The 12,588-nt window shown below is 51.4% G+C and overlaps 1 protein-coding gene across 1 annotated transcript; it reads right to left on the bottom strand.

Annotated features, from left to right (window-relative positions):
• Nucleotides 1–134: 134 nt before the first annotated feature.
• ZBTB39 (zinc finger and BTB domain containing 39) lies at nt 135–7,979 on the bottom strand. The gene is made up of 2 exons (XM_027594835.2): nt 7,844–7,979; nt 135–6,348 (listed from the first exon to the last, which is right to left on the bottom strand). The coding sequence occupies exon 2, from the start codon at nt 6,302–6,304 to the stop codon at nt 4,181–4,183; it is 2,124 nt and encodes a 707-aa protein (XP_027450636.1). The 5' UTR covers nt 6,305–6,348; nt 7,844–7,979; the 3' UTR covers nt 135–4,180.
• Nucleotides 7,980–12,588: the final 4,609 nt, after the last annotated feature.

The raw sequence follows: 12,588 nt of genomic DNA, 5'->3' as shown, positions 1-12,588 counted from the left end.
CAAATAAATGAATAAAATCTTTAAAAAATCTTAAAAATAAAATCTCCCTCTGCCTCTCCCCCAGCTTGTGCTCTCTCTCTCGCTTACTCTCTCTCTCTGAAATAAATAAATAAAACCCTAAGAAAAAAAAAAGAAAGGAATCCTGGCATCTGCTGAGCAGAATGCTGCTACTACCAGGTGTTGGGCCCCGATCTTCTGAACTCAAGGGACAGCGTAACCCCAGTCAATAGGAAAAGAATTACCGTTTCAAATTTCCTTTTTTTATTCTAAATAAAAACCACACTTTGTGCCGAACAATGGAATATAAAAGAATCAGATGTACAACGATTTTAGACATCTACTATTTGGGAAAAGAAGTTTACAAAATATACAAAACTTTACAGCAATAGATAGTAAACACTTAAATATTAGGAGGTCAGTACTTATTAATTTAATGGAAGGAAGTTAGACGTCAACAACTCTTCTTGGTTTCATAAGAGACTTTCGCTAGCGGAGGTGGGAGGGGAGGTTGGACTGGACAGGGAAGGGTGTTAAAGAAACATCGAACTCAAAGCAGTTCCATTTTCATTCTGATGTTAAGTTTGACAGTGAGTGATCACAGTGAAATGAATGCTGTGTGCACTGTACTTCCCGACTCACTCAGAGCAGGACTGAGGCCAAAGGATGTGTGGGGACCTCCAGATGGGCAGACTTCTCCACACAGCCCACTCCCACGCCAACAAAATCAGTGTCCACCTAGAAAAGGATTTAAATTCACTTCCAAAGTTGAGTAGTCTCTGGAATAGGGCACAGCAAGAGGCCAGAAGACGAAGAAAATTCATCAGTAGCAAAACTTGACTGGGGAGAAGGTATTTAGGCCCAAAGATTTGTCCTGGAGACAAACGGGTGCTGATGGATCAGAAGGGAAGACAGTCAAAAAGAACTTTTACCCATTTCCTGGTTCTTAGGGGTCACCGGGTCCCAACCCCCACCTCCATTCTTTCCACCTAGCCATGAACTATAGAGACTCGCTGGGGTCTTAAAATGTAGGACCAAATACCACAATACAGCAGAGCTTCCCAGTGGGCACTGTGGCATCAGTGAGCCAGCAACGGGTCACAGGAGAAGCGGGAGACGGATCCCCTCCTGTGGCCATAAGCAGCCTCTGCTGTTTATTCCAATGCGCCATACAAGTATTACCTTTTTCCCTTAAGAAACAGGTTGGGAATAGCCTCATGCTTGGTTTAATGCTCTACAGTCGCCACCTTGAAATTCTTCATTTTTAAACAAAGGGGTCTGCAGATTATATAGCTGGTCCTGAGTATAGAACAAGAAAGAGGAGGAAGGGAGGAGAAAAGACATTCAGGGGTCAGACAGAACCTCAGAACAATACAGCAGACTGCTAAACTGGGCTCCAAGGCAGAGGGGGCAACAGAAGGCTGAAAAAAAATTTTTAAAAACTCAAAATAAAATGAATACCTTCAACCAGGTATCCCAGAGTGCCCTTTGCCACAACACAAGAGTTTCAAGTAAAACAGTTCGGAAACGGGGGGGGGCGGGCTGGAGGCAGAGACAGCAAACATGACTCTAAACGGGGTGGGGGGTGGTCAGGGCAAATACGGGGACAAGCAGAGGAACAGGGTTTGGTCAATAAGCCTCATGAGCTACTGACCCTGCTACATGTCTGACTGCAACCAACCAAGCCACCCCGATCAACCACTTGGCCTCAGGAGGATCAGGGGGTGCAGTTTTTTGTTTAGTGTTTCAGGGGCAAAGGTTCAAGGATTTGCTTTTTGGTTTACTGGCAAAAAAGGGAAAACTTCACAGTTTCAGGTTAAGTATACAGACTACCCAGCATCCATGATGCCCTCCATTAAGGAAAAGGGTTTCTCCAGCACACTGATCCATGCTTGGCCACCTGTATGGGTTCTAGGAAGTACTGCCTCTCTCAAATCTGACCATTCAAAAATCAGTCCTCATCAACAGAATGGGAGGGATCACTCAGCCTTGAAAAGCTTAGCAGATACTTGACGGTGGTCTTTCACACATTTTCCTTCTTAAATTTCCAACGGTCAGTTGTGGGAAAGAAAGGGAGAAGCCAGTCAGGGATGAAAAGTCTCAGCACTGCTTTCCTGACAAGAATGACCTGAGGGAACATGTAGCAAGTTGAGTTTAGATGGCGAAAAATGGCCAGCTGTACAAATCCCTTCATGTAACAGCCAACCCACCAGAGAGCCAGGCACCCCAACTGGGAGGCTTTATCAATTTAGGGCTAGGGAGAGAGGCAGCAAGTCCAACAGGGATGGAGCTTTGGCTTGCCTGTATATCTTAATATAGCTTTCCAAGTTTAGGAAGGATGAGAATATGTGCAAAAAAAGGTCCTTCATTTAACTTGTTCCCCTCAACCCGGTCCCCAGTCTACTCAAGCGCAGGCAGGAAAGGTCTAGGAATTTAATAAGCCCCAACTTTCCAGAACTCACATCCATTACCTAAAGGCTCCCCTGGGCTTATTCCGCAAGAGACTCTCTGGAGAGAAAGAAAAGGACTTGTTTGTTTAAAGGCCTGACACCTTCCCTCATCCTAGCCCCCGTTTCTCAAATCTCTGGGCAGGACTGTCCCCTGGAACACGGCTACTTGCTGGGGAGAAACTCATTTTCCTGAAGTCACTTATCCAAAAGAGATGCTGGGTACTATGTATATAAAAGCAAAAATAAATAAATATCAATGTCCAAAAAGGCTCTGTGAGTTAATTAAAACCACTCGCTTGTGAAACAGCCCAGGGTGCTGCTGAGTCCCACCAGGGGCAGTGTCAGGGCCTAGGGCAGGGACTCCCAGAGCTCGCCTGAGCAGGGTGAGGTAGTATGAGTTTACTGAGGTGCTACCTTGTGAATATGCGAGATCCGAGGGCCCTCTCCCTCAAGCCTTCTTTGGGCAAGAACCCCCTCAAAAGCCACTAAGAACGGAGCCAACTGGCCCCAAGGACATCAGCTGCCCTCCAATTGCGCCCCCTGGTGGCGATGCAATGACAGATCAGGATAAATTCCAGCAGGTCAAAGATGAGCTGCCAAAGCTCCTGGCCAGTTACCACAAAGTAAACAACAGGTTACCCGACTGGGACAGACAGACCGCACATCCCGCTACACACCACCAGTTACTCGGGTCCCTTCAATCCTGAAGGGCTCACAGTCCATCACTCCGCCACCCCATGGGGTCTTCTCATCTACACCACAGGTCAAACACACTTCTAGGTGGGAGACTGGATGTAAATTAAGGCAAGGCTGCTGCTGTCAGAGACATCCCCACCTCTCCACCAGGACACTCAAGGTCGACGGAGGCAGCCAGGTGACAGATGACTATATCACAGTGGCTCCCTGTCCTCTCTGCCCCACAGGGAAGGCCTACCTGGCCACCTGGGCTACAACTCCATAAAATCGTATTTCTTTGGAATCGAGGAGAAAAGAGAGGCCTCCCTTCCTGTCCATCCGGGCTGCCACTCCTGGCGGCACCATCAGTCGGACACCTCTTCCGACTGGCAAGGATCCATCCCAAAGCTTTCTGACCTACACAGAAAGCTCTGCCCCCAGTTTGGATCTAGCTGCCAAAAGATTCTACTGTCCCATCAGCAGATCAGAGCGTGGAAACGAGCAGGCGCCCCCATCCCATCCGCCTTTTCCCTGCTGAGGGCCGGGCCTGGCACCTGTGGTGAGCTGCCCTGCGGACTAGTCTTTTCTAAGCGACCACATTCCCCAAATCTCTCTCACAGCCGTGTGTCCCAGTTGGCAAGCTGGCAATAATACCCACAGTGAAAACCTCTCTCCACCTCCTCTATTCAGTGAGGCTGTTGGTTGGATTCTTAGCAGCATAAAAACCTATCCGTAAACTAAAACTTGAGAGGCTCGGAAAGGGGATCTAGTCGACACCACCTGCCTGACCAGATCCCAAGACCGGCCTCCGAAGGATCAAAACCGCAGCCCTTTGTGGGCAAGAACAGGGAAGGAGGTAAACATGATAGGGCCGTTGCTTATCGAAAACAGTAACAGCTTGTGTGCTCTTTCTTCTTTTCTCTTCTTTAACCACAAGACAGAACAGAATTCCTAGCAAGGCCAAATTGAAACTTCAGCTGGAGAGGGACCAAGAGCCATTAGAAAAGCAACGTCCTGGCTGCCGCCTGGGGGCTCCCCCTAGCTCTGCTGGGACCCAGTCAGCTGTCTGGGTTCTTTTCTGCCTCTTTGGAATGGATAATGTACATGAAGGTCTGCTCGATGGTGAAGTCGGGCGGGAGGCTGCCTTTGTGCACACCCACGTGCTTGCTCATGAGGTTGAGTGTGGAGCTGTAGTGACCACAGACCGTGCAGCGGTACATGAGGGCCCCCGAGTGTGTCTTCAGGTGGCACTTGATGGTTGAGCGGCCTCGGAAGAACTTGTGGCACACCTTACACTGGTACGGCTTCTCGCCCGTGTGGATCCGCCGGTGGTAGTTGAACTCGCTTGTGTGGGCAAACCTTTTGCCACAGACCTTGCAGCTGTACTTGCTGTTCCCGGGCTGGCCCTGCAGAGCCAGCTCGTCGCTCAGGAACTCCTCTGCGGGCAGCTTCCGCTTCTGGAGAGCGGGGTGCTGGGGCCCCAAACCGGGCCGGGCGTCAAGGCCACTGTTGCATCTGTGCTGGCTGACGTGGTAGCGATAGGCGGCCTCCGACTTGAAGCTCTGGCTACACACGTGGCAGCGGAAGAGAGCATCCTCCAGGCTCTGGTGCACAGCCATGTGCTTCTCTAGGAGGTGCCAGTCCACAAAGCTGTTGGCACAGACGGAGCACGAGAAGACCGAAATGCCCAGGTGGGACAGAGTGTGCCACATGAGGCTGCAGAGGTTGAGGTGGCGCTGGTCGCACACGCTGCAGGCCTGGCCCTTCAGGTTCAGATGGTCAAGGATGTGCCCCCGGACTACGTGGAAATCTTTGGCCAGTGCCTTCCCACAGGCAGCGCATTTCAACTCTGTGGAGGCTGCCCCGGAAAACAAACCCAGCTTCCCCGACAGGGGATCGTTGGGGTGGACGATGATGTTGTTCTCAAATATCCCATCCCGTCGGTGGAGGGTCAGCTGCCACTGGGTAAAGAACTTAGTTTCACACATGTCGCAAGAGAAGAGGAAAATGCCAATGTGGGACAGAACATGGGTCACCCGGGAGTTTCGGTCCTGGAAGTGGGTCTCGCAGACCTTGCAGTTGCCCGTCAGCAGGTCCACGTGGTCCCGAGCATGCTGTCGGATCAGTTGAATGTTGGGCTCTAGAACTTTCTTGCACACCTGGCAGGGCATGGCCTTATTCTCTCGGTTGTCATTCTCTCCAAAAGTCAGCTCATCCTCGCTGTCATCACTCAACTCAATCACCTCCTCGGCTGTGCCAATCTCCTCGGTGGGGTCTTCAAACTGCAAGTCATCATCCCCCAGGTCGTCCAGCTGGAGCTCATCCATCTGCCCAAAGCCCGGATCTTTGGAGTGGTCGCTATTGCTCAGACAGGAGTTGGTCCCAGTGGTAATGTCAATTGCATGGTCAGGGGGGAAGAAGCTGCTTTTACTGAAGTCTCCATTGCTCTGAACTTTGTACGGCTGGCAGGAGCTTGTGCTGGTTTGGATGCCCATGCTGACGGTGCCTAGGGCCGGCTGAGTCACGATACTAGGAACGGAGGTGAAAGGAGCAGGGGCATCATGGTCTTCCATCTTTGGCGGCAGGGAAGACAGGCTATGATTAGTGTCACCGGTGACATTTCTCTCTTCCTCTTTACAGCTTCCTCCAGCATCACTAGGTAACACATAGTTCCTCTCAGGACCAAAGTGCTCCCCGCCCCCCCGGAGGTCTCCGAGGGGATAGGCGGGCTCTGCTGAGCTACAGCTCTGGGTACCCGAGTGGTTCTCCCCGCTGCTGGCCAGGGGCTTGGCCACAGCAGTGGTCTCCAAGTCAGGAAAGGTGGAGTGACAGGCCCGAAGGAGATCCTCCATGCCCAGGCGCTCGGCTACCTCATAGATGACCCCAACATTGATCAGGTCTGTGAAGAGCTCCGAAGTATAGACAAAGCTCAGAATCTTCTCAAAGTTGGCGGGGGTGATGAAGTCCACCACGTAGGTCCTGGCAGCATCCAGCCCGGTATTCAGAAAGAGGTTCTGGAAGTAGCCGGCCGCGCACGCCAGCACGGCTTTGTGGGCCGGGAAGGAGCGGCTCCCCACCACGATGGTGACATCGCACATGGTCTCTGAGAGCCGGCACTTGTTGAGTTCCTTCAGCAGGTTGTTGGGGTGGTTGGTGCTTTGCAGTTTGATCCTCATGCCCATCTTAGCAGCTCCTATGAAGTTGCCTCTGTATCAGCACGGTTCATCTGTGGGCGGTAAAAGGAAGAGATGGATGGCCAAACACATCCCTGCAAGCGAGGAGCTATGCAGAAGAAAACACTGCCAGTCTGAGTGTTTCCAAGCCCTGGGTGGGGAGCAGGAGCCCATGGACAGGTTGAGCTGCTCCAAGCTGCTGGGGGCAAGGGCAAATGATGGGACAGTGACCTCTCTCCCTGCATATTCCCAAAGACAGAGTTGTCGCAACAAAACCCGAAAGTATTGAGAAAAACCTGATAGGGTCATCTCTAAGACTCAGAGAGGTGGTAGGCCTGGTTGGACAGAAGTTAGTGCCTTAGAGCCAAGCCAGAGGCAATGTCTCGGACACAATCCTTCACTTCATCACCACACGGTGGGCCCAAATTAATCTCTTAACTTCTTCCCCCAAACAAGCTTTCCTATCTCATTGAGTACATTCACTTCTCTTGCAATGCCAAATGCCATATACGCACTTGAACACAATTAGCAAAGTTCCATTAGCTGCTGAGAGCAAGATAAGTTTGTTCTATCTTTTATTTTCTTATCAAGGCTCTGTCCTTCCAGTCCCTAAATAAACCTCTTGCTCATTCATGAGTTCTGATGTCTCCCTACCTAAGCTATCTGCCTACTCTCTTGTCTTACCATAACCCAGAGCCACCCAGATACTTCTCTGTCACCTTCTCTGTATGCATTGGATGAAGCTAAAACACTCAGGACCTAAAGAAATAAAGCAAACTAGAGTACACTGTAGCATTTACTATTACTTAAATATGTTTTTCTTTTTTAAGCTACCCTTTTTGGGATCTATGCATATGCTGACCAGAACTAAAAGATTTACTTGATGCCCTAAGAAGGCGTCTAATTATATAGGCAAGACTGCTAAAGGCTTGCGGGATCCCACTCCCCCCTTTTCGAGTCCTGCACGCCTAAGGAAGACAAGCGAGCAGCATTCGGCTTCAGTCTCGCCACTCGCCCGGCGCAACGCAGCCCCTTTCTCCACCTCACCACCTTCTACAAACTCCCAACTTTTTCTGGGGTCCAAGAAGCTTCTGCGCATTGTTGGGATACCAATGAAGCATCTCCCGGGCCCTGGTGGCCACACACCAGGCTGGGACGCTGGGAAGCCTGAGTGGGGGGTGGGAGGAGGGCTGACTGGGAACTTCCGAGAAGGCACCCCAACAATCCCGTGGTGCCGCAGTCTCCCCTCTGGAGGGTCGAACCCAGGAAGAAGGGCGCTGGATCGGGCTGGGGTGCTCCATCTGGGGGCCACCGAGCACCTCGGTCCCTCCCAAAACGGCGGGGGACTCCCCCGGGGCGTCTCCGGGGGCGCCGGGCCGGACGGGAGCGAAGGGATGGGCGGCGGGACCGGCCGGGGTCGGCGCGCGGCCGGGAATGATGGGTCGGGCCGAAGGGAGCGGGCAGGAGGGAGCCAAGCAAGAGCGAGAGAAAGGCCGGGACCGGGGTCGGGCCTCGGTCAGGGGCGGCCCTCGGCCCGGCCGCGCTTACCCGGCTCCGCGGGGCCCGAGCACCATCGCCGCCGCCGCCTCACACAAAGGCCCCGGCCCGCCGTGCCCGGCCCGACAAGGAGGCGGCGCCGCCGGCCGCGGCCAGACTCTCCATCCGCCGCGCCGCTCGCTGCGCCGGCCCGGGCCGCCCCCACCGCCCGGCCCGCAGCGCCCCCCGCCGTCCCGGAGGAGGCAGCGCCCCCCGCCGCTTGGCCGCAGCGCCCCCAGCCGCCCGGGAGGAGGCAGCGCCCCCCAACGGCGGGGCCGGGGGCCGGGAGCCGGGTGGACCGGGCGGGAGCCCCCTCCCTCTCCGCTCCCAAGACTCTGCCCGCCCCCAGCCTCGGGGGCCGGCCACCGCGCCACTCGGGACCCCCGCCCAGGCCCCACCTCCCATTCCCACGAGGCCCGGGGACCGCCGGCCTGGCCGCGGCGCCAGCAGCTGCGGGGACGTTCCCAACCCCCACAGTCCCGGTTTTTCTGAAGTGCCCCGATCTACCAGGTCGGGGGCCATTCCCTCCTCACCCTGGGACCTGGATAAGTGAAAAGCCCTCTCCCCATTCTAAGCTCGCATCCTGTCCTACGTCTGTCCTACGTCTGTCCTACGTCTCAGCGTCCCAGAAGCTTCGCAAAACGGCCACTATTGTAGTTTTGCAGAAAAAAGTAAAAATGAAGTAAGATTATTTAACTTGTGAGCGCACTGGGCTGAGAGCTTCCTGAAGACCAGGACTCTGTGGTTCTTGATACTACTCGTGGCAGCGCTCACCGCACACTTCCTGGTCCTTGTGACAGGAGCTTAATAAAGCCTGCTTGTAAAAAAAATAAATAAATAAAGCCTGCTGGAGTGAATGAACAAATGAATAAACAAGTACTTGAGGTCTGGGCCCCTGGTACACACCCTCTGAAGCCCTTCCTCCCACCTTGGTGGCTAAAGGAAAGAATTCACCGGATCCCACTGCACCTTGAGAGCCCAAACCTGTTTCCTGCAGCCTGTCCTCCCTGAAGGGGAGCAGGATTTGCCACCCCAAATACGCCTCTTTGGCATAAGGATTATTTTAGGCTGCTTGGTTTTTGTTTTTGTTTTTGTTTTTTAAGATTTTATTTATTTATTTGAGAGAGAGAGCACAAGAACGGGGTGAGGGGCAGAGGGAGAAGCAGACTCCCTGCTGAGCAGGGAGCCCGACTGGGGGCTCCATTCCAGGCTCGATCCTGGGACTCTGGGATCATGACCTGAGCCGAAGGCAGATGCTTAACTCACTGAGCCACCCAGGCACCCCTAGCCTGCTTATTTTTAGAAAAACAGACATGGGGCACCTGCGTGGCTCAGTGGTTAAGCGTCTGCCTTCAGCTCAAGTCATGATCCCAGGGTCCTGGGATCGAGCCCCACATCCGGCTCCCTGCTCGGCGGGAAGCCTGCTTCTCCCTCTCGCACTCCCCCTGCTTGTGTTCCCTCTCTCACTGTCTCTCTCTGTCAAATAAATAAATAAAATCTTTAAAAAAAAAAAAAGAAAAAGAAAAACAGCAGACACAGGAGAAGCTCTGAAAACAGAATAGAAGTTACCTTTATAAAGGAAACCTCTATTTGTAAGGATGTCTCCCTCTCTGTACTAGGAAAAGAAGGATGACCTAAATCTCCAAAAACTCTCATCAATGGAGAAGGCAGGGACTTCAATATGCGTAACAACCATCCCCTTATTTACTGTGCTTGGCCTGAAAACCCCCCTTAACTGGCTCCCACCCCCAATATCTTCTTTTGTCTTTAGCTGGAGATGGTATTTAAGGCGGAGGCTGAGGCCATTTTAGAGAGTTACTCAGTTGTCCTGAGCTTCTCCCATGTATATAGGAAGTATACTTGTTACTAAACTTCTGTTTGTTTTTCTCCTGTTAATCTGTCTTTTACTATAGCGTGGTCACAGCCAAAGAACTTAGAAGGGTAGAGAGGGGGCACCTGGGTGGCTCAGTCAGTTAAGCGTGTGACTCTTGGTTTCGGTTTTGGCTCTGGTCATGATCTCAGAGTTCTGGGATCCAGCCCCACATAGGGCTCCACGCTCATGATCGGGGAGTCTGCTTGAGATTCTCTCTCTCCCTCTCCCTCTACTCCTCCCCCGACTCATGCTCTCTCTCTCTCTCTCTCAAACAAATAAATACATCTAAAAAAAAGAAGAAGAAGAAGAAGTGTAGGGGCGCCTGGGTGGCTCAGTTGGTTCATGCTCAGTGGGAAGACTGCTTCTCCCTCTTCCTCTGCCTGCCGCTCCCCCTGCTTGTGCTCCTTCCCTCTCTCTCTCTCTCTCTCTCTCTCTGTCAAATTAATTAATTAATTTAAAAAAAGAAGGGTAGAGGGAAAATTATTTTCCCCCCTTGCATTGCCAACTGTTTCTAGAGCTCAATTGTGCTGCTTCTCCCCACGCTTCTCCCTTAGCACTGCAGTGAACCTCCAAATCCTCTCCTCAGATGCTCCCGCCCAAGGATTGTCATCAAACCACAACTACGTGCCCTGCCTGCCGCCCCACCAGCACCACGGCCACCAAAGACATTAGAAGTCGTGGTCACTACACTCTCCCTCCTCAATCATAGGAACCCCTCAGGCTCTGGGACCTTTCTATTTCAGCCTCTCTCCCATCACATTCTGTCCACTCCCAGATGATAGAAGGCGGCCAGGCACGAACCCTCAAGGCAGACACACGGTATAGTCCAGTAACTCCTCGATGGATGGATGAATGGGAAGAAGACACGCAGGATATTGCCAACTGATCTAAGACAGTTTGCCTGTTCAGCAACCCTCAGTTAGCTTGATACATTTGGGAGATTGTGAGTCCCTGGTTCCACAACCCCACTAACTGGTGGGAGATTATAGCGAAAGCAAGCATTCCAATCATGTAGTATTTATTAGCCAGGAAATACAAAAACAGCCATATGACCTTTTTGTGGTTTGAGGGGCAGGTGATCTCACTTAGCTGTCTCATGAAAGGGTCATGATACATGTTCCAATGGCAGGCCCAAATCCTCCAGTTGGACAAAGTGACAAGGGTGTCCCGAAGTGGAACCTCACGTAACCGATAGACTCCAAACCTCCAGCATGACTCTGAGACGTCAGGCTGCAAGAGTCGTGGGCCTCTTCAAGCTTCCTAACCAACTGTCTTAATCATCTCTGGAGTGTTGACCCCACTACATGTATTTCATGTGCTAAGAAAACCCCCTAAAGGTGTAGATTAAAGTTTAAATTGTTTATACGTGTGATATGGTGATGTTGTGATTTACAATAAGAAATATATATTTGGTCTTCATCCCCATTTCTGGCAAAGAGCTGCTAAAACTATTGAAATGTCCTAAGTGATGAATATCATAAAAGTGTCCTTCGTTATGTTATTGGGCGGCTTTGGGGCAGCACGTAAGGATGGGGGCTGGAGGTTGAATCAATTGCCAACGGCCAGTGATGTAATCAATCACAACTATGTCATGAAGCCTCCATAAAAAGCCAAAAGGACGGGGTTCCGAGAGTTTTCTGGGTTGATGAACACATGCGGGGTCAGGGAGAGGAGAGTGGTGCACTCAGAGAGAACGTGGACGCTCCACGCCCCTTTGCCTGTGCCTTGCCCTATGCATCCCTTCCATTTGCCTGTTCTGGAGTTGTGTCCTTTTATAATAAACTGGCAATCTAGTAAGTAAACAGGTTTCCTGAGTTCTGTGAGCCACTCTAGCGAATTCATCAAACCTAAGGGGGGAGTCATGGGAACCTCTAGTCTGTAGCCAATCAGAAGTACGGGGAACAACCCGGACTTGAAGTGGCATCTGAAGTGTGAGGGGCAGTCTTGCAAGACTGAGCCCTTACCCTGTGGAGTCTGATCTAATCTCTGGGGAGATAGGGTAACGGCATTGCTTGTTGACGTAGCCAAACCACCCTTCCACACACATTACAATTCGTCTAGAACCTCTAAGACTGAAGTCTTTTTTATTGTTATTATTAACATATAATGTATTATTTGTTTCAGGGGTACAGGCTGTGAAGACTGAAATTTTTTTAAAGTAAATCACCATGCAGGGCTCCTGGGTGGCTCAGTTGTCTGACTTTGGCTCAGGTCCTGGTCTCAAGGCCCTGGGATCAAGGCCCTGCCTTCACATCCTGCTCCTTGCTCAGCGGGAGGTCTGCTTCTCCCTCTCCCTCTTCCTCTTGTGTGCACATGCACACGTGTGCTCTCTCTCTCTCAAATAAATAAAATATTTTAAATAAATAAAGTAAAATGCCATGCAATCCCAGTAACACACACACACACACACACACACACACACACACACACACACACACACAAAGCTAAATGGAGAAGGGCCAGAAATTCCGTCAAGGTCTTGTTGGCCAGGTCTCCTTAGGCGCCAACCTCTTTACAACACGAAGAGGAGAGCCAGGATTCCTTGACACATTCTTCAAGTACAAAAACAGGAATGCGGCTTAAAATTTGACTTCATTTTTCCTGGAAGCCCCAGGACTGCAATTTTTGTCGGTCCCACCAGAGAGCAACCTTTCTGCATTTATGCTCCTACTTGGCAAAGCACTTGAGTCATCTCAGCCCACACGCCCATCTCCCAAGTCTGAGCAGAACCAACTCTTGAAGCTTTCATGACCCAAATAAATTCCCCAGACTCTGCAAAAGTTACCCCACTTTAAAACCCTCTAGATAGATAATTTTGAAAAGCCAATGTGATGACTCACTGAAGAAAGGCTTGAGTCTCGGGTAAGAACATTCTTTGACCTCT

Source organism: Zalophus californianus, chromosome 9 (genome assembly GCF_009762305.2).
Source record: "Zalophus californianus isolate mZalCal1 chromosome 9, mZalCal1.pri.v2, whole genome shotgun sequence".
NCBI classification, from domain to species: Eukaryota; Metazoa; Chordata; class Mammalia; order Carnivora; family Otariidae; genus Zalophus; species Zalophus californianus.
Note: the sequence above shows the minus strand (reverse complement) of the source record. Positions and strands in the feature narration are given on the sequence as shown.

Bases quoted from the DNA above. Each gene is read 5' to 3' on its own strand.
- ZBTB39 (XM_027594835.2), bottom strand. From the start codon at position 6,304: ATGGGCATGAGGATCAAACTGCAAAGCACCAACCACCCCAACAACCTG.